Here is a 20,067-nt window from a genome sequence, read left to right on the forward strand (position 1 = left end):
TGACTTTAAAGGGATCACGTTTGCCTTTCCCACATCATATCTTTTTAGTGAGTGTAATCATGTTGCTATTCTCATTTAAAACTATTTCAGCAGCCGCTTGATCGGATTCAAAAGGAAAATAAATGAGAAAAGATTTAAGCCCCTTCTAAAGTTGTAGATCTGAGAATGGAGAAGAAAGGATAAATGAGATGATTGCAGACAAGATCTTTGTGTTCTTCAGTTGTAGACGTTTCTCCCTTCCCTGAAAGCACTTTATATCTTTAAATCTTCACTTTTACTTCTTCCTAATTCAACTGAAGTGATTATTGAATTCATCTGCAAATCTTGTTTTGAATGCCTCAATTCTTTAAGTTGCTGTTAAGAATTTTCCTACTGGATATCCCATTTAAAGAAAACAAACCAAGGCTTATTTTTTCAAGGCTTTTAAAAATATTCTTAGATTTTGTCACTAATTTTCTTCCCTTAGGTTTTATTTCTTAGTTCAATTTAAATGAATTGCTAATCATTAGGAATATTATTAAAGCCATAAATACAATGACTCAGATGAGTCAATGACTGTAATGAGTGACTGACAGGTATTTCAAATCACAAGTTTATTGTGTTTCTATTTTTTTTGTAATAATAATACACTTGACTAATTTGTAAAATATCCCTATCTTTCCCCGCTTTCTAGAATATCAAAGCTTATTTATACTAGAGAGAGCTTTTAATTTAGAATTTCACCACAAAAAAATCTCTTAATTAGAACAGGAATACTCAACATTTTGGTCTCCTTTATACTGTTAAAAATTATTGAGGACCGCAAAGAACTTTTGTTTATGTGAGTTATGCCAATTGATATTTACCATTCAAAATTACAACTCAGAAATTTAAAACATGTTTATTCATTTATTTTAAAAACATTTCATGCTAACATAAACAACATATGTTTGTGAAAAATAACTGTACTTTCTTAAAGAAAAGGTTTGGTGAGAAACAAAGCAACGTTTTACATGTTTTAAAAATTCTTTAGTGTCTGATGTAAGGGAAGATATTTGAATTCTCATGCCTGATTTTGCAGTCAATCTGTTACAGAATCTCAGATCACGTAGCTTCATGCACCCATGAGAGAATGAGAGTGAAAGGCAAATAATAACTTAATATTGTTATGAAATCAGTTTTGACCTCACAAACTCCAAGAGTCACTGGCCACACACTGAGAACCACTGGTTTAGAACAATATTTGACCCATGAAAAGAAAAGGTGCAATGTATGTAATTGAAAGTAAATAAATTTAGAATTCTAAGCCTAGATGGTACTCCATCGGTTACTGGAAAACAATCTTAAGATACATTTTAAAATAACCTCTTTACTATTTAAGTTGTAGAGGTAGAGATTAGTTTTTAAATTCTGAAAAATTCCACGTGTTTGACACTGCTGAGTGCCAGTAATATAAGGATAGATATACACATGGAGCAGAACTTTAAAAAATAGTCTTCAGAAGTTGTCATTTGTGATCTTTGTTTCAACTAGTTACCACTGTCATATTGCCTAATAGAGTCAGCTCAAGGTTTTGAATTCTAACTTCAGAACTGACTGGCTTTGTGAATGTGGGCCAGTTACTTCACTCCTCTAAGCCTCTAAGCCTTAGTGTACTCATCTGTGAAATGGGAAAAAGTGCCTGCACTGCAGAATTGTAAGGATCAGAGGGTGTGTGTGTGTGTGTGTGTGTGTGTGAAGTCAGAGAACTAATAGCTGTGACTATAAGGATTAAATTTACAGTTTGGGACAGATTTTGATGGGCAGCCACGTTGAATTCCACCTGAAAACAGGTGGGGGCAGTGGTGAACTGCATGAGTTGGGAGGCTTTGGCAAACCTTAGCTGCAGATGGACTGCTAAGACCCTACTGAAAGAACGTCAAGCCAAATGCAAGCAAGATGCAGCAATGGCATCAGAGGAGTGTGCAGATTAGTTACAACAAATACAGAGACACAGAAGCCAGAAACCAGGGTTAACCCAGGGATGAAAGCCGAAGAGCAAGGTGCCATGTTACTAGAGTGGAGAGTCAGATCAAGGCCAGGAACTAGGACCAAGGACCTAGAGAGGGTGCAGAGAATCTTGGGAGATAGAAGTCAGGTCCTGGTTGAGCTTAGTGAGGGATGACACCCTTTGAGGTGATGGCCTGGGCCAGTCACACAGCCCCAGCCTGATCTGAAAGACAACCTGCCCCAGTGTTGCCGTAGAGAAGGGGGGCAAATTGGGGGCTTTTACCATGCTTCCACCCAGGCACAAGATGGATCTGGCCTGGGTGAAGTGAATATTTTCCCCTGCTTCAGCCCCTCTTCCCCCTTTCTTTTGTAACAGAACTGCTTTTTCCTGTGGAGAACTCATTTCAAATAGAAAAATGGCTGACCCACCTAGGGTAGAATTTTTGAAGTATGGTAACATTTGGGGAAATATTGGGTAGAAGTAAATGTGGTCCTTAGTTATCAGTCAAAGTGTATAGTTCCCAGAACTTCTTAGGTTGGTAGAACTTGTTGAGGAACTGTAGAATGATCGATAAAGGTGCTGGGGTTGCTCCCTGATGAAATTCATCCTTTGGTAGGGGCCTCATTGCCCAGAGCTGGATTCTTCCACTCCCTCTCTCCAGGGGATTCCCTAGTATATAGACTCTCAGCTTTAAAACTGGAAGAATTCCAGGCAAACTGGGACAAGTTGGTCATCCTGCCCTACATTATAACTAGCCCTCTTTCTAAAGGACCTCACATATCACCCCAAATCAAGGTGATGGAAGTCCTCCCCAGGGCGCTCTCCTCAGAGCTATCAGCAAAGATGGTTTTATTGCTCCTGGCTGGACTAAGTTAGTGGGATGGATGTTATGATCTGCCAATGGTCATTTCACCCATTACAGGGAGAATTTCTGTCCGAGAGATAAAGATGAATCCTGATCCCTGATGATCATCTCAGTCCAGCTGAGCCTGAACTTATAAATTCTGTCTTCTGCACCAGGAGAGATTTAGAACAAATGAATGGACCTTTGGCTTAATCTTTGGACAATTGGATGCTGTTCTCGGTTGTAACAACCTGTTTTTGTCCTTTTTGGAAACATGGCCCTCTTCCAAATAATACTCTCAGGCTTTCTGTGCTTTGGTTCTTAAGGGCTTCTTCTCCCATATCATATAATTTTGGGTGGTTAGATGGGCAAGGGATAGGGAGTGGGAAATTTGTGTAGTAAGTTTGTGAAAATGCTGAGTCAGGGCTGAGTTAGGAAAGGTGCTTCCACAGCTGTAATTTTCAAGTTTTAGTGGGTATAAGAATAATTTCAGGTGCTTATTTCCAGTGAATCTAATTCAGTAGGTCTGGGGTAGGGCCCAGGAATAAGCATCTTAAGCAAGAATATCAAGTGATTCTGATGTAGTTGGTCTCTAGAACATACTTTGAGAAATATTCCTCCATGGTATGTTCAGAACAATATGCTTGGCGAGAGGAAAGACCCTGATAGTCTGGGTGTACTAGAATAGATGCAGGATGGACCATCTTTGTGGTTTTTAAATGTCTTTTGGGCCTTTAATGATGCTTGGCTTATTTTCCTTAAGCAGTTTGGTAAGCTTGGAAGTCAGGATGAAGAAATATGGAAGAAGGTATGTTTATATATCCCTCCCACATCTCTCCTGTCATATCCCACAAACCCCAAAAGTACTACCAACTGTTGGAGCTTGGTGGCCTGCCCCAATCATGCGTGTCAGGGAATGTCTTGAGGGAAGATGACTCTAGAGAATTGACCTTTACAGTCTCATATTTGGGTTGATTCATTTCATCAAAGAGCCAGAGTTGCCAGCAGCAATTCAGGGTCATATGAGAGAATGGGCCAGAACTCCCTGGAGTTGTGAAAACAATCATCCAGAATATGACTGCGCCCCAATCCAACATGTAAAGAATGGTGTTCCTCAGCTGGGGCACTGTCAGACTGGTTGGAAGGAAGTCTCAGAATCCTTGAATCTGTATTCTCAGAGGGATGAACATTCCCCATCAGAAGTTGGACTCCCAGCAGCAGGGTGGTAGCTTCTATGGTACTATAAGTGTACTGGAAGTTTTGATATTCTCTGCATATCTCAGGAACACTTTGCTTGGCTGCTGGTTTTTGGACAGAGTCCAGGAAAACCATAGACCTTGTTAGGGGAGCAAAATGCCAGCTCTGAGGCAGACCACAAATTTTGAAACCTAGGAAAAAGTGGGATACATATTACACTCAGGATTACAGTCTGTTAGAGAAACAGAGTAGTTATCATGAAGAGGTAGTTCTCAAGGTTGGTCTCTCACCGTTTCAATTCCAGTGAGGCAATGAAGTCTGCAAGTGTTTGGCTCCTGGGAATGCCATTCACATAAAATGCGATGGGCATGGAGCTCTGTGGAATTTTTGAAGTATGGTAACATTTGGGGAAATATTGGGTAGAAGTAAATGTGGTCCTTAGTTATCAGTCAAAGTGTATAGTTCCCAGAACTTCTTAGGTTGGTAGAACTTGTTGAGGAACTGTAGAATGATCGATAAAGGTGCTGGGGTTGCTCCCTGATGAAATTCATCCTTTGGTAGGGGCCTCATTGCCCAGAGCTGGATTCTTCCACTCCCTCTCTCCAGTGGGGGCTTGTAAATGGCATAGTGGCTTGCCTGCCCAAATTCAAAGAGGAAGAGAAAGCTGGAGTGAGTGTAGCCTAAGTGTATCAGTTTAAGATGGTGCCTGAGAAGGCCACCAAGTTTGAAAAAAAATTACAGACACATCTGAGCTGGTATTTAAGGGGCATTGAATCAGCTTCAATCAGTAGGCACAGTAATCTGGACAGAATCACAACTATATCCTCTTAGGTAGCCCAAATGGACTGACTATTCAGACCTTCCTTAAACTCATTATCTAGAGTGGCTTTATTCCAATCCAAACTGAGCGAGCTAATTTAAATGAGTCATTTAGGAAAAACTAAGCTGTGGCTCTGCTACTGCCACTGAAGCTTCCAGACTCAGCCATCATCTTTAGGCATCCTTCAAAATCTACCCCAATTAAGCTGTGTATTCTCCATAGCAGCAGAGAAGGAGACTGTATTTATTATCACTGGAGATTTGAATCTCTATCCCTCCTGGTGATTTATGAGGAAGCCCAAATTTCAAGGTATCTGTGCTGAAGTCTACAGGTCAAAGATTTTAGCTAAAGCTAGAGCCATGCCAAGAGTTTGGACAGAGTCTTCTGTTTCTTTCAAATTTATTTGGAAGGCTGAGGGAGAAAATTTTTTTTTTTTAACATCTTTATTGGAGTATAATTGCTTTACAATGGTATGTTAGTTTCAGCTTCACAACAAAATGAATCAGTTATATATATACATATATTCCCATATCTCTTCCCGCTTGCGTCTCCCTCCCTCCCACCCTCCCTATCCCACCCCTCCAGGCGGTCACAAAGCACCGAGCTGATCGAGGGAGAAAATTATAGGAGAAACAAGGGAAAAGTGCAATGGACTTCAGTCTTTGAAATATTTAGGAATGTTGTGACCTTTTACATGGCTGTGGGGTGGGGGTAGTATTCCTCTATGTGTCTTAGGGGTTAATGGGCAGAATAGGCAAGGACTGACAGAACGCAAGAGGTTAATTTTAGAGCCTGCAGGGGCCACAGCTGCACAAAGGCCTCTATCCCATGGGTGACAGACATAGAGAACAGAAAGCCAAGGAGTGGGAAGCTAGTGACTCTGCTTCATCTGGGAAGTGAGTGGAGACTCGCAAGGTGAAAAGAGGCTGAAGTGAAACTAGGGAAGGCTGAGTTCTCAGAAGGGAAGCCATATGTGAGGGAAAGACCAGGACAAGCAGAGATGGAAAGCTCAAGTCTCAGCTACTTCACCTCCAGAAGGAAAATGTGCATCAAAGCCAGAACCCAGGAAATCATAGCATCTGGAGGTATCTGGTGGAGACCCTGGGTAGATATCTCAGGAATCATATGGAGTAGTGTCCCTTGGAGGTGATGGCCCTGCTTAGTCTAAAGGATCCCCAATGTCTCTTCTTCTAGTGGGACTCTTCACACTTCATTCATTTATTTAGCCCAAATGTATTATCTACTTTATGCTAGTCACTTCTATAAAATCTGCATATAAATCAGTGAGCAAAAAGACATCCCAAGAACTCAGTGATTCCCTGTTTAACACAACATATAGGAAGAAGTTCATTTTTACAGGACTGAAATAACTTTTGGTCAACATACATCAGTTTTTTTTTTTTTACTACTGATTTTATTTATTTATTTTTAAACATCTTTATTGGAGTATAATTGCTTTACAATGGTGTGTTAGTTTCTGCTTTATAACAAAGTGAATCAGCCATACATATACATTTATCCCCATATCTCTTCCCTCTTGCATCTCCCTCCCTCCCACCCTCCCTATCCCACCCCTCTAGGTGGTCACAAAGCACCGAGCTGATCTCCCTGTGCTATGCGGCTGCTTCCCACTAGCTATCCATTTTATATTTGGTAGTGTATGTATGTCCATGCCACTCTCTCACTTTGTCCCAACTTACCCTTCCCCCTCCCCATGTCCTCAAGTCCATTCTCTAGTAGGTCTGTGTCTTTATTCCCGTCTTGCTCCTAGGTTCTTCATGACCATTTTCTTTTTTGTTTTTTAGATTCCATATATATGCATTAGCATACGGTATTTGTTTTTCTCTTTCTGACTTACTTCACTCTGTATAACAGACTCTAGGTCCATCCACCTCACTACAAATAACTCAATTTCGTTTCTTTTTATGGCTGAGTAATATTCCATTGTATATATGTGCCACATCTTCTTTATCCATTCATCTGTCGATGGACACTTAGGTTGCTTCCGTGTCCTGACTATTGTAAATAGTGACGCAATGAACGTTGTGGTACACGTATCTTTTTGAATTATGGTTTTCTCAAGGTATATGCCCAGTAGTGGGATTGCTGGGTCATATGGTAGTTCTATTTTTAGCTTTTTAAGGAACCTCCATACTGTTCTCCATAGTAGCTGCACCAATTTACATTCCCACCAACAGTGCAAGAGGGTTCCCTTTTCTCCACACCCTCTCCAGCATTTATGGTTTGTAGATTTTTTGATGATGGCCATTCTGACTGGTGTGAGATGATATCATAATGTAGTTTTGATTTGCATTTCTCTAATGATTAATGATGTTGAGCATTCTTTCATGTGTTTGTTGGCAATCTGTATATCTTCTTTGGAGAAATGTCTATTTAGGTCTTCTGCCCATTTTTGGATTGTGTTGTTTGTTTTTTTGATATTGAGCTGCAGTCTTTTCAATGTAGTTTCACAGCAGCACTCCTGGCAGTGGATCCAGCTGGTCAGCTCAGCACTGCTGTATCTTAGCATTTTGTAACAAAGCAGGGGCATTGTTGCCTGCGGCTCTGCATCCATTGATTTTTACGATGTTTCTTCAGCTTGCAATTATTTTGCTTTTTTGTTCACGTAGGAGCACCTACCTAATATCTTGCAGCTGTTTGTGCTTTACATGTGTCCTGCTCAGGTGCAGTGTTTAATGTACCCTTATTTCTAGGGTAATTTAGTTTTCAGAAGCCCAGCTTTCTACATTTTGTGAAAATGCATCCCATTAATGGTAGTTGGAATGCTAGCATTGTCAATTAGGCTTTAGGTAAACCAGTATTTATTATGGGATCAAAGTGTCTTGCAGAGGCATTAAGAGCTTTCCCTTTAGAATAATTTAGAACCATTTATTGAGTGCTGACTATATGTCAGGCATTGTGCTAAATACAAAATAATAGATAGTGTTTATTAAGAACTCACTATAGGGGCTTTCCTGGTAGCACAGTGGTTAAGAATCTGCCTGCCAATGCAGGGGACACGGGTTCGAGCCCTGGTCCCAGAAGATCCCACATTGCTGCGGAGCAACTAAGGCTGTGCGCCACAACTACTGAGCCTGTGCTCTGGAGCCTGCAAGCCACAATTACTGAGCCCGTGTGCCACAACTACTAAAGCCTGCATGCCTAGAGCCCGTCCTCCGCAACAAGAGAAGCCACCACAGTGAGAAGCCTGCACACCACAATGAAGAGTAGCTTCAATTCGCCGCAACTAGAGAAAGCCCGCACGCAGCCACAAAGACCCAATGCAGCCAAAAAATAAATAAATTAAAAAAAAAAAAGAACTCACTATACATCAGACACTATGCTAAGTCTTTTATATTATCATGTCATTTAATCTTCACAACAGTCCTGTGGAGGACATACTATTATTCTGATTTTCCAGATGAGGAAGCTGATGCACAGAGAGTAGCTTACCTAAGGTCTCACAGCTAGACCATGGCAGAGCTGGTATCCAAATTCAAGCCACATGACACAGAGCTCATGCTCTTAACCCTAAATGTATGACCCACCTTATGCAAACTTCACAGTAGTCTTATGAGGTCTACATTATGACTGTACTTTTATTATTATTACAGATATTAGACGCTGAGGCTTTGGAGGAGTTAAGTTATTTCCCTGAGTTGAGTAGGTTGGATAGTCACAATTTGGACCCAGGAAGTCTGATACCACAATGCCCTTTTGTTCTTTCTTGCTATACTATACTGCTAGTAAGTGATGCAATAGATATTCAAATCCTGCCTGACTTCAGAATCCCTAATCAGTCCAATACTGTTCATCTGGAAAGTCATTCTCAGATGGTTTTCTTTGTTTGTTTTTCTGTTTGTTTTGGATAATGATTTGTACTAAGTGGGATAACTATTGGAGTTACTGAAGAAATTTTAGAAATAAAATACCTTAAGCATACCTTAAAATGCTTTGATGAAAGTTCAAGTCTATTATTCATTTGACAATATTACCTTCCAGAGAAAGATCATATTAGAAAGCCTTTGATAAAGAGTAGTCAGAAAGCCCTTTGATAATTTTGGTATTCTCCATTTGAAGAATTAGAGTCTAGCAGATCTGAGAAAAAATGTATTGTAAAATTATAATGAAAGTCAATTGGAAAAAGCAATACAAATTACAAATACTAGGCTTACATGCAATTTTTCTTCTGCTGAAACCCTGCTGTTGCCACCTTCATGCTTTGCAGATGATTCTGCCTTACATGTAACCATCTGATGTGAATCTCCTTCATCACCAGCTTGAACTTTTTCTCAGTGTTCATCTGCCTTGTATTCTCTTTCTTCTATCTCTGAAAAAGAATTAAGTTTCCTACATTCTAAATTTAATCCTTGCCCTCAAGGGCTTGTACCAGGTGTGGGGTCCTATGGAGAGACTAGATTGGGTAGGGTTTTTTCCTAGGCTAGATGGGAGCTAACAAAAGTCTAGAAGTGATTGTGAGCTGTGGACCGAGAGGGAGGTCAATGTATCAGAGGTAAGTATCAAGCATCTGCTGCAAGGAGAGCCTTCAAGGCTCCAGGGAAGCGGTCAGGATCCAAGGAAAGCAGGAGCAGACCAGAAAGCGACGTTGTGGTGGCTCCGTATGAAATGGTTTAATACATAGGCAAAGACAAAAAGAAGGGATGGGTACTTGCTTCTTTTGGGGTGATAGGTATGGCAGGCGAGGAGAAGCAGGTGCTGATTCCATCTTAATCCATTGACTTCATCAATTATTTCCTGTCCTTGAATCTACAGTTTTCCCCTCTCCACTGTATTCTCCCCCTTAGCTTATATGTTTTCCTGTCCTTTTCTAAAAGCCCACACTTTCCTTTAATCCCTTTACTTCTTTAAGCAAGTATCACCTTTCTTCCCTGTCCCTCCTAGTGGCCAAATTCAGTGGCCAAATTCAATGGCCAATTCAGTCATCATCATCATCAGGCTCTCTGTGGGATTAAACATTGTTGAAGGTGTTCACACTTGAAACTCCTCCCTTGGGTGTGCTCCCCCATCTCTGTGGATATTCTTTCTTCTTCTTTGAATTCAAATAAATATATATTTCTTAAGGATGTGCTCTTGGCTGGCTTCTCAGATCTCAATATACTGTCTCCCCTGGCAGACTCATCCAACCTTATGACTTGGATTATTCTCTCTACCTAGGTGACTCCTAATCTCAATCACTAGCTTTGACCTTGACCTCCTTTTCATATTCTAGGAGCCAGCTAGATACCTTCACCTAAGTGTTTTATCTGCACGTTAAATTCTGCATGGCCAAACATTAACGAGTTATTCTACAACCAGCTTCTCTTCCTGTGTTTTTAAGTTTCCATTAATGACATTTATAAATTATCTGTCCCCCAAATTTTTTGGATCAATTTTTACTCTTCCTACATTCAGTCAGGTACCAAATTCAGTTGATTGAAATATTTCTAATATTTGTCCCCCCATTTATATTATTATTTCCTCTTTCTTAGTGCTCTTCATCAAAACAACTTTAATAGCCTGTTACCCGGCCTCCTTATCATTAGTTTTCTTCCCCTAAAATCCATTTTAATTACTGCTGCCTTTTCCTGAATGACATCTATTTATGTCTCTTTAAAACTCTTATTTTAAAAACAAATCCAAACACCCTAACCTGGCTTTCTAGGTCCTTCACAATCTGATCCCAACCAATTTTTCTATTTTTATTTCCCACTTTACCTACCTTTTGCTCTAGAAAAATGTACTTAGTCACTCTTCTCTGTAAGTGCCCTATAATTGCTCTCTTCCATGCCCTTGCTGTTCCTTAGACCAGAATGATCTCTATTCATCAGCTCCTCATATACAGATCCTACAACTTCCAAAGCCTCGCTCAAATAGCTCTCTTTCCGTAAAGCTTTTCTTGATATCTCCAGATGGCAGTAATTTGCCATAACACTTTATCTGAGCCTTTTTCCTAGTGCTTATCAACTTCTACTTTGGATTTTGATTATTCGCAGGCACATTTTATTATCTCCATGGTTTGATTATAAACATCTTGAAAAGCTGATTCATCTTTGTATTCCCAAAGTGTCTGGTACAAATGTTTGAACAAAGTTTATAAGACTCACCAAATATTCGATGTACTTCCTTACATTTCCCAGTATCCTTTGCATTAGACTTGGGCTTATGACCCGTTTTGACCAATATTCTATAAGAAGTGATATGTGAAACTTTCAGTATGAGGTATTTTGGAACAGATGAGAATTCTACACTCTTTCTTCCCTTTCCCCTTCTATGATGATCTACAAGGCTGTGTGTCCCAAATGCTCTAATGGCAAGTTGATGGACCATTATAAACATTTTCACAATTGTAGAGATAATTTCTGCTACACTATTACAATCTGCAAGGATTGTTGAACATGTCCATAATTTGCTGAAATACATTCATCCCTGGGGAAGTTTAACATCTTCCTCTGACTCCTAAGGCCTGCGGTTGCAATCCCGCATGCTGTCCTACTTGGGCAGTGTGAAGTGCTGGCTCTTCTCTTTTTCTTACCAAAATCTAAGCTCAGCTTAGTAAAGTTATCTGATAATCCACTATAAGATATTAATACTGAGTTACCTTATGGGGGGATGCTACCATTTACAGCAGTACTGACCTTCCAATATTAAAAAGTCAAAATGTTGAATTTCCAACACCATTGACAAGCTAGAGTAGGAGCAACATTTGGTAGTAAGATCTTTCTAAAGTCTCCAAAGTAAAGTTGCACAGGAAGCCACGATTCTGTTGAAGAATAACATTATTCCAGAGTATCATCTAGATGTTTCTGCAGAACAATTGTTTATGTTCTCTATTTTGCTTATTTAATCAAGTGAAACAAGTATTTCTCTTTACTGACTATGTGTAGATATCCTGCACCATCTTCATGTTAAGGACTTCTGTTTGGGACCTTCTACTATCATCAGGACCTTCACGTAGGTTATTTTTCCGGTTATGATAGGCTTATCTTGATTTATCACTGCTTTACATCTGTAACCAAATAGGGATCAGTGAGATAAATGACCAACAACGGGACAGTTCATAAGGCATACAAGCCACAGAGTTTGTGTAGTCCTATCTGCTCTGTGACACCAGTGGTCAAACTTATATTATGGTGTACATGGAATTAAAAATACAGCCTGGCTCTGAGCCCTCTTACCTCAGTATTCCCCTTAATTCCCTTGGCATTCTCATATAAACTTAAGCTTCTGCCAAGTTCTCTTTTAGGTCCCCACTTATAGTGGATTTCCTGCTTAGTCCCTAAATTTGATGAAAAGGCATCCTGATGGATAAAGAGCTGCAAGAAAGAAAAGAAAGAAAACATTTTCTCCTCAGACCAGGCTAACCCCAAAGAAACCCCTGGGACCTAGGATTTTCTAACATATTTTTCAGGCCCAAAGATGAAGGTATGTCATCTGACAAGACTACAGACTCTTGGAAGATGGTATGACCCTCTTCACCAAGAGAGGTTGAGATCATATTAATAAGGCCAGAACCCCTTAAATTGGAACTAACCCCGTAATGTATGAGTCAACCACTAATCCGGGGTTGCAGTGATTACAGTGTAAAGTTAGAAGAAAACTGGTTTTTGGCTAATGCTCATACTGAGCTGTCCAGGGTTCTGACTTTGGCATGGGACATTCCAATCCTTGGGCTTGATGCTGGTGATTTTGCTTTAAATTCTGAGTACTTTGGATGTAGTTTGTGATCACTAATCTTGACTACCTCTGTAGTTTACCTTGAGCTCTATTGAGCTATGCTATTGTTAATGACATACTGTGTACAAACTGTAAAATTGATTATACTGTGTCAGGACTTTTAAGTTGGAGAGCATGAGGTGTAGAATCAAAAGACTTAGACTTTGATAACAGCTGCATTAGCCATGTGATTTTGAAGAAGTCTCTGAAGATTTTTCAGAACCTTGGTTTTCTCATCATCCTTGAAAATAAAATGTGAAAAATATCTGTAACATAAATGACAAAAATATAATACAAAGAGCATTTAAAAATATACAAGAAAAAAACTTGGAAAAGTAAACATGGGACACAAAAGGCAATTTACAAAATAAGAAAGACAAATTGCCCACAAGATATGTAAAAATTAACTCAAAATGGATCAAACACCAAATTTTAAGACCTGGAACTATAAAACTCTTAGAAAAAAACATAGCTGTAAATCTTTTGACCTTGGATTAGGCAATTGTTTCTTAGATATGACACCAAAATCACAAGTGACAAAAGATAAAATAGATGAATTGAACTTCATAAAAATTAAACAATTTTGTCCTGCAATGGACACCATCAAGAAAGTAAAAAGACAATCCACAGAATGAAAGAAAAATATTTGCAAATCATATATGTGATAAAGGACTTGTATCCAGAATATTTAAAGAAATTTTACAACTCAATATTAAAAGAAAAATAACCCAGTTTAAAAATGGGCATAGGATCTGAATAGACATTTCTCCAAAGAAGATATACAAATGGCCAATAAGCACATGAAAAAGATGCTGAACACCATTAGCTATCAGGGAAATGCAAATCAAAACCACAATGTGATTCTACTTCACACCCTCTAGGATGGCTGTAATGAAAAAACAGATAATAACAAGTATCGGCAAGGATGTGGAGAAGTTGAAGTCCTCATAAACTGCTGATGAGATTTTTAAATGGGCCAGTTGATTTGGAAAACAGTATGACAGTTCCTCAAGTAATTAAACACAGAGTTCCCATATGACCCAGCAGTTCTAATGCTAGGTATATACCCAAGATAAAAGAAAAATTACTCCAAAAAACTTATACACAAACATTTATAGCAGCATCATTTATAATAATCAAAAGGTGGAAACAACCTAAATGTCTATCAACTGATGAATGGATGAACAAATTGTGTTATATCTATACAATGGAGTATTATTCATCAATAAAAAGAATGGAGTACTGATACATGCTATAATGCAGATGGACATTGAAAATCTTACGCTAAGGGAAAGGAGCCAATCACAAAAGTGCACATATGGTATGATTCCATTCATATGAAGTATCCACAACAGGCAAATTTATGGAGTCAGAAAATAGATTAGTGATTGCCAAGGACTGGATATGAGGTGGTAGGGATGGAGAGTGACTGCTAATGTGTATGAGGTTTCTTTTTGGAGTGATGAAAATGTTTTAAAGTTGATTGTGGTGATGATTGCACAACCATGTGAAGATAGTGAAAATCATTGAATTATATACTTTAAATTGTACTGTATGCAAATTATATCTCAATAAAGCTGTTATTTTAAAAAAGAAATACAAATTATCAAGAAGCACATGAAAAAACTCCAGATTCATTGGTCATCAAATAAATAAAAAATTAATAATTACAGTGTTACCATTTTTCTTATCAAATTTTGGAAATTAAAATCATGTATATGTGCATGTATTAAATGAGATCTGTTTGTAAACTTCAAAGAACCTATTTAAAGAAAATTTTACCTTTATCATGTGTATATTTCAGTTTTCTTGTCAAGCTCAGAATTTTTAAAAGAGGCTTTGTGAATCCAAAGCATGGAGAATTCAAGTTTCAGATCTCCTAATTCATGTTTTTGCCCAAATAAAAAAGTCTTTGTAGTTTTACTCAGATGTGCAAATTAAACAAGAAAAACGAAACTGGGTTCAATGAAAAGTGATCAACTCTCTTCTTTCCACCCCTACTGGAGTGGGAAGCATCTATGTTTTATGCATTAGAAGCATCTATGTTTTATCCCCTTGGATGGCAGATTAAATAACAGCAGCCACTCCCTATGGACAGAAGGAGCCTGGTGTGTTCCAAATGTGCTGTGTGACATTTGTGAATGATGTAGTGGTCTCCTGGAGAAAACACAGCTGTCTCGGGCACCAGCCTGTAGCCTCTATAAATTAGTTTCAATCTAAACATTCTTTCACTGCAATAGGAATTGGAGAACTCTTCCTGATCAATTTCAAGAGCTTCTACATATTGTGGAAGGGTGAAAACCATGTTGCAAAATGAGCTGGTTGCTCCATAGACAAATTAAGTCCTGAACCAACCTTGCACATAATGATTTCAGAGAAATCTGAGGCTCCAGCGTGAATCTCATCTTGAGTCAAACACTTACCTTACCAAGTCGATGGGAGTGTTTCCACAGTTGCAGTCTCTCTTAAAAAGGTTCAAAAGTAGAGCCTTGGCTTGGATGCTAAAAGTTTTTAAATAAACCAGAGAAGGCAGATACTTGGCATGTGCTGCCACACCCCCTTCACTTGCCTGAATGTAGCTATTTCTTACCTTTCTAGACGCTCTTTTTTTACTGACTCTGGATGTGATCTAAGACTCTTTCTCAACACAGTGCCCCAAGCATTCATTATTAATCTATCAATGAGCTCTATTTGCCATTCCTGTTATAGGAATGGCAAGTTGAAATATGTATACACGCCTATGTGTGTTTTACACAACTACTTAGAAGAACCTTTGAAGTATATTTATCTTTATGTAAGGTTTGCCTTTCAGAATATAGAAACTACTAGTAGAAACAGATCAATAGCCACTCAATATCATTCCTTATCTAATTTGCTTTGAATGCCTGAAATGGTCACTGTTGACTCTCTGTTCTTTACAAATAGAAATACGCAGGCAGAGTGCTAACCATTATAAGCCATTTTCTGGAAGTAATTTGACATGTGCAATTAAATCTTAGTAACATGCGTTACCTACGTCAACTCATTTAGTGCTCCCCCAAATCCTTTAAAGAAGGTGCTATTAAAATATCCAGATTACAAATGAGGAAATTTAGGCACAGAATGATTAAATAACTTTCATATTGAGGCTGGAAAGGACTTCATCTTGGTTAAAGTGTTACTTGTGGTACTCTTTCTCCATGTCCCCACACTTCTTCCCCCATGATATAAGCTTTGATCTAAGTTAAGAAGCTAGTGTTAAATAAATGCTCCATACCAGATTCCTTCTTTTGAAAAAGTGAACAAAACTTTTCTTCTAAAAAACAATAGCTTAAGACAAAACCTGACAGTTCTTTTGTCTCAACTATCCTTGCTATGACTCCTTTAAAAGTGCCAACCCCATTTTTCTTTGTCACAACAGCATTTTAGAACAACTCATAACTTAGAGCAACTCTGCAAGCCCTGGAATCCCATTGTTAACTGTGTGTTATGCCCATACATCGTCCTATTAGTCAAGGTTTGTCAGTTCACAGGGGTGCAAATGTAAAATAAATGATAGTGATAGACATTGGTAATTTCAAACCATAGCATAAAGTTGAAAATTCCTTCAACCAAATAGATAATTATTTGTCCACATCCAGTAGTAGAGCCTAATAAAGATAGTTGTGAAAATTGCTAAAACTAAACAGTGTGAACACCTCTTTAAAGCAGAGCAAAATAGAATAATTTATCAAAGTGGAATTTCAGTTAAATGGGAAATGGAAATGAAAATTTTCAATCAAAATGGAAAATTTCAATTTTCTCTAACAAGTAAAATCTAAATATACTTTAACTGGCTATTTCTTTCACACATTCTCAATCAGAGTATCGATCAGTATCTGATGAACCATGAAAAAGAACTGGAACCATATCCCAAAACTCCTTATCATTTTAGGTGTAAGGAAGTCGTGAGGCTTGCATAGTTACTCCAGTTTTTTTAAATGATGAATTTCATCAGTGTTTCTCAGAGAAACAAAATAACATTCTCCATATATTTCTGTACGTAATTCCCTTACCATAACAATTCTCAAATATTCAGTACCCATCGATAAGCACTCAGTTTTATATCATTAGTTTTCTATATTCTTGGCATGTTGTCAATAATGAAACTGTGAGAAATTTCTATCTGGTATTTCTGATATTCTAAACAATGGATTTTAAAAAACTGAGAAATGCCCCTGATTATATGAAAGGATTAAGCTTAATGGAAAGAGAGCAGTGTAATAGCTTTTCACCTTAAAGATTTCTTAAACAGGCTCATTTTTCCCATGGAAAGATTTTGAAAACCATGATGGTTCAGGGTAACCAATAATTGTTAATGTCAAAGGGGGTAACTTAAAAACAGCTTTAGGGCTTCCCTGGTGGTGCAGTGGTTGAGAGTCTGCCTGCCAATGCAGGGGACATGGGTTCGTGCCCCGGTCCGGGAAGATCCCACATGCTGCTGAGCGGCTGGGCTCGTGAGCCATGGCCGCTGAGCCTGCGCGTCCAGAGCCTGTGCTCCGCTATGGGAGAGGCCACAACAGTGAGAGGCCCGCGTACCGCAAAAAAAAAAAAAAGCTTTATTCAGGTATAATTGGCATACACTAAGTTGCACATATTTACAGTAAGTGATCTGATGAATTTTGACATATGTATACCCCTGTGAAGCTATCACCACAATCAAGCCAATGAAAATGTCCATCATAATTTTTGAAGATATCAATAATGTAAAATTTTGGTGATCATCATATCCCCAGGGGTATCTGGCCCTAGTAGGCCATATTTCTTGTCTATTGAGTGAACACATTTTCTCTAATTTATTGTCACTGAACAGAACAAAAAGTTGGGCAGAATTCAGGCTTTTAACTTTCAGCATTTTTGAGGAGCATCTGCATGGTACTGAAGTTGGCCTTTGAATATATAAATTGACAGGTATGAAATCCTCAGCATGTCTATGGTGGCTTAGCAATCCCACAAAGCCTCACAGTAGCTTGCCTGATGCCCCACCTTCTCTAGAGAAGGAGCAGTGGATGGGCTTATTCCTCCACCCTGTGTGTTATTTTTTTTCCAACCACATCATTTCATAGACAATTTAGGAACCAATAAAGCATAAGTCTTGTTTGAAAAGATGTATCTAAATATAGGAATAATACATTATAAGCCAAGTCATTTCCCTCCTCTGAGTTGCTGTTTATCTGTCAAATATCTTCCATTTTATCAGAGAGAGCTGTAAAGGAAAATGGGTGGGTGGGGAAGCAGCAGCAAGCTTTCTGGAATGTCCAGCTTCTCAAATAAAATAGACTGCACAGACAGCTTATAATTTGTATGGCTTTAGCTCAGGGTTTCTGAAAGGAAACATAAGTTGTTTTTGTCCTGCCTATTGCTGTCTTATTCACCCTCAGTGCTGGTAGGAATGAAGTCTGGTAAGCTTTATTCGGAGGATCTCCTGATAGCTCTTTCCTGTACTCCACTATTTTAGGTTCTGTTTTGGAAACAGTTTATGGATGCAGCATTTAACCTCGGGGGTTGCAGATTCCCTCGTCTCCATCTGTCAACAACCATCTTCACCCCTCCCCGCGAAGACAAGTCCCCTCCACAGATGATACTGGTCACCCTCAGAACTGTGGCCTTGAGGGCTCCAGCTTCCTTTCTTTGCCTCGGGTCCCAGGACACCAGTCCAGGTTTAACTTTATGAGTTGGGAGGGCAGCTTGCCTAATCAGTCACTCTTCAGCTGGGGGCTGTTTCTACCTGCTCATCCTCTCTGATTCTCCCCCAAATGAGAGGAAGATTCAAGTGGATGTGGCACATTCCCTAATCTAGGCCTGCAGACCGGTGGCTGACGTGTGCAAAGGAAGACTCGGACCAAACAGGCCTTTTTCACCTGCGTAATGACAGGCTTGGGAGTAGCAAGGCAGCAGCGGTGGCGGCGCCGGCAATAGGAGGAGGAGCGCAGGCAGCGGCCGGGGCGGGGCCGGGAGGAAGTGGAGGGGGAGGAGGAGGAGCTGAAACGCGGTAAGCGGCAGGCGGCAGCTCGGCCGGAGTTGCAGCAGCTGCGGCGGTGGCGGCGCTGACACCGCAACCTCCCCAAACCCTGAGTCCCGGCGGGGGCAGCAGCAGGGACCGCCTGCCCGCCCTCCCGCCCGCCCAGTCACTGCACCTCGGCCCCGCCAAGCAGCAGTCGCTGCGTCCGGGGAACTGCCAGCTATGGCCGCGCCGCCCGATCCCAAAGAAGAGCTGCTGCCGCTGGCCAGCCCCGGGTCCCAGTGGTTCGGGGACCGGAGCGAGGGGGAGGAAGAAGCGGTGACGCCGAAAGGGGCCAAGCCCGAGCCGCAGGTGGGGGAGCCCGGCCCTCGGCTGGGCTCCGAGGCCCGAGAAGCTGCGCCGCGGGAACTGGGCTCGGGCCCCGCCCGGCCGCCGCCCGTTGCCATGGAAACTGCATCCACAGGTAAGGCGGGCGGGTGCCGCTGTCCCGCAAATGGCGTCGGGGACTCGGGTCCCCCAGCCGGTCCCCTTCTCTGCAGCTCGCCTATGCACCTACCTCGCGCTCTCTATCTTGAGCACCAACCTTAACTCCCCTTCGCCACAGGCGACTGTAAATATTAGCGGACTGGTAGGGACAGAAAATTTATTTTTCCAAAGGCTCGGAAGAAAACAAAATACTATTGATCCTTTTATTTCATTATCATTTTTCCGGCTTTCAAAGTTGTTCTCAGAGGCAAACCGCAGCATCCTGGCTGCCGCCGCGCCTGTATACAAGTTTTTTCCTTCTTGGAAGGGGCTGGGGGCCGTAGGGCCCGTTTGGCCACTTGGGATGATATTCTGAGGCGTGTTTGTGCGCCCGGCGCGCGCGCCAGCGACAGGGGACGCTGACAACAAAGCGACGGGAGGGCCTGCTGCCCCTAGACTCTGCTCGATCCAGGGCAGAGATGTGACTTTAACTCTCCGTTTCCTCCAAGAATTTCCACACCCTACTCCTAGCCCCTTTCCCTTCACCTCCTCTATCTCCCCCTCCCCCCGCACACTAAACCAAAACGCCACGGTGTGTCTAATTCCAGAGGGACAGCGTTGCCAGAAGGTTGGGAGTTGTGGCGGCTCCCGCCCAGAACCCTTCTTTCCCAGCTGCCCGGATGCTCCCATCTCGAAGGGAGCAGTGAAACTTGCAACCCTTTAGAGCGGCCGCTGGCTGAGGTGTTAGAGGGCTTGAGTGGCGGTGAGTGTTCAGGCACAGTTTACCATCAGTCTGAACCTGCCTGGTCCTTTGGAAATTGTCCTGGATTCGCCCTCCTTTCGCCTGACTTCCCCTTCCGAACTGGAGCACGTTGGTGCTCAGCGGGGACCAGGGATCCTGAAGCATTCTGTCCGAAGGATGCCTGAGGCGAGCTTTGGGGAGGGGCTGCCGGCTTGGGTAGGTCTGTGTTTCCAGGGAGTGGGGTAGAGGGTGCTGTGTGTGTTGTTCCCGGAGAAAGCTTTGCTGTGGTGGAATGAGAGTTGTGTAGTTTTGGAAATGCAGCTCTTGAAGGCCGGGT

The 20,067-nt window shown here is 40.9% G+C and overlaps 1 protein-coding gene and 1 long non-coding RNA gene across 2 annotated transcripts in view; one reads left to right on the plus strand and one right to left on the minus strand.

Moving 5' to 3' along the window:
• Positions 1 to 9,011: 9,011 nt before the first annotated feature.
• On the minus strand, positions 9,012 to 12,142 carry LOC141277829 (uncharacterized). Its single transcript, XR_012329685.1, has 5 exons — positions 12,006 to 12,142; positions 11,706 to 11,836; positions 11,466 to 11,590; positions 10,935 to 11,014; positions 9,012 to 9,160 (listed from the first exon to the last, which is right to left on the minus strand). It is a non-coding gene; the product is annotated as an uncharacterized lncRNA (long non-coding RNA).
• A 6,536-nt stretch (positions 12,143 to 18,678) lies between these two features.
• RTN1 (reticulon 1) overlaps positions 18,679 to 20,067 on the plus strand; it is a 239,708-nt gene continuing 238,319 nt past the window's right edge. Inside the window, exon 1 of the mRNA XM_019924290.3 lies at positions 18,679 to 18,986. Within this exon, the coding sequence (XP_019779849.1) occupies positions 18,746 to 18,986 (241 nt within the window). The 5' untranslated portion in view covers positions 18,679 to 18,745. The remainder of the gene's footprint in view (positions 18,987 to 20,067) is intronic.

The sequence above is a fragment of the Tursiops truncatus genome, chromosome 2 (assembly GCF_011762595.2).
Source record: "Tursiops truncatus isolate mTurTru1 chromosome 2, mTurTru1.mat.Y, whole genome shotgun sequence".
Classification (NCBI taxonomy): Eukaryota; Metazoa; Chordata; class Mammalia; order Artiodactyla; family Delphinidae; genus Tursiops; species Tursiops truncatus.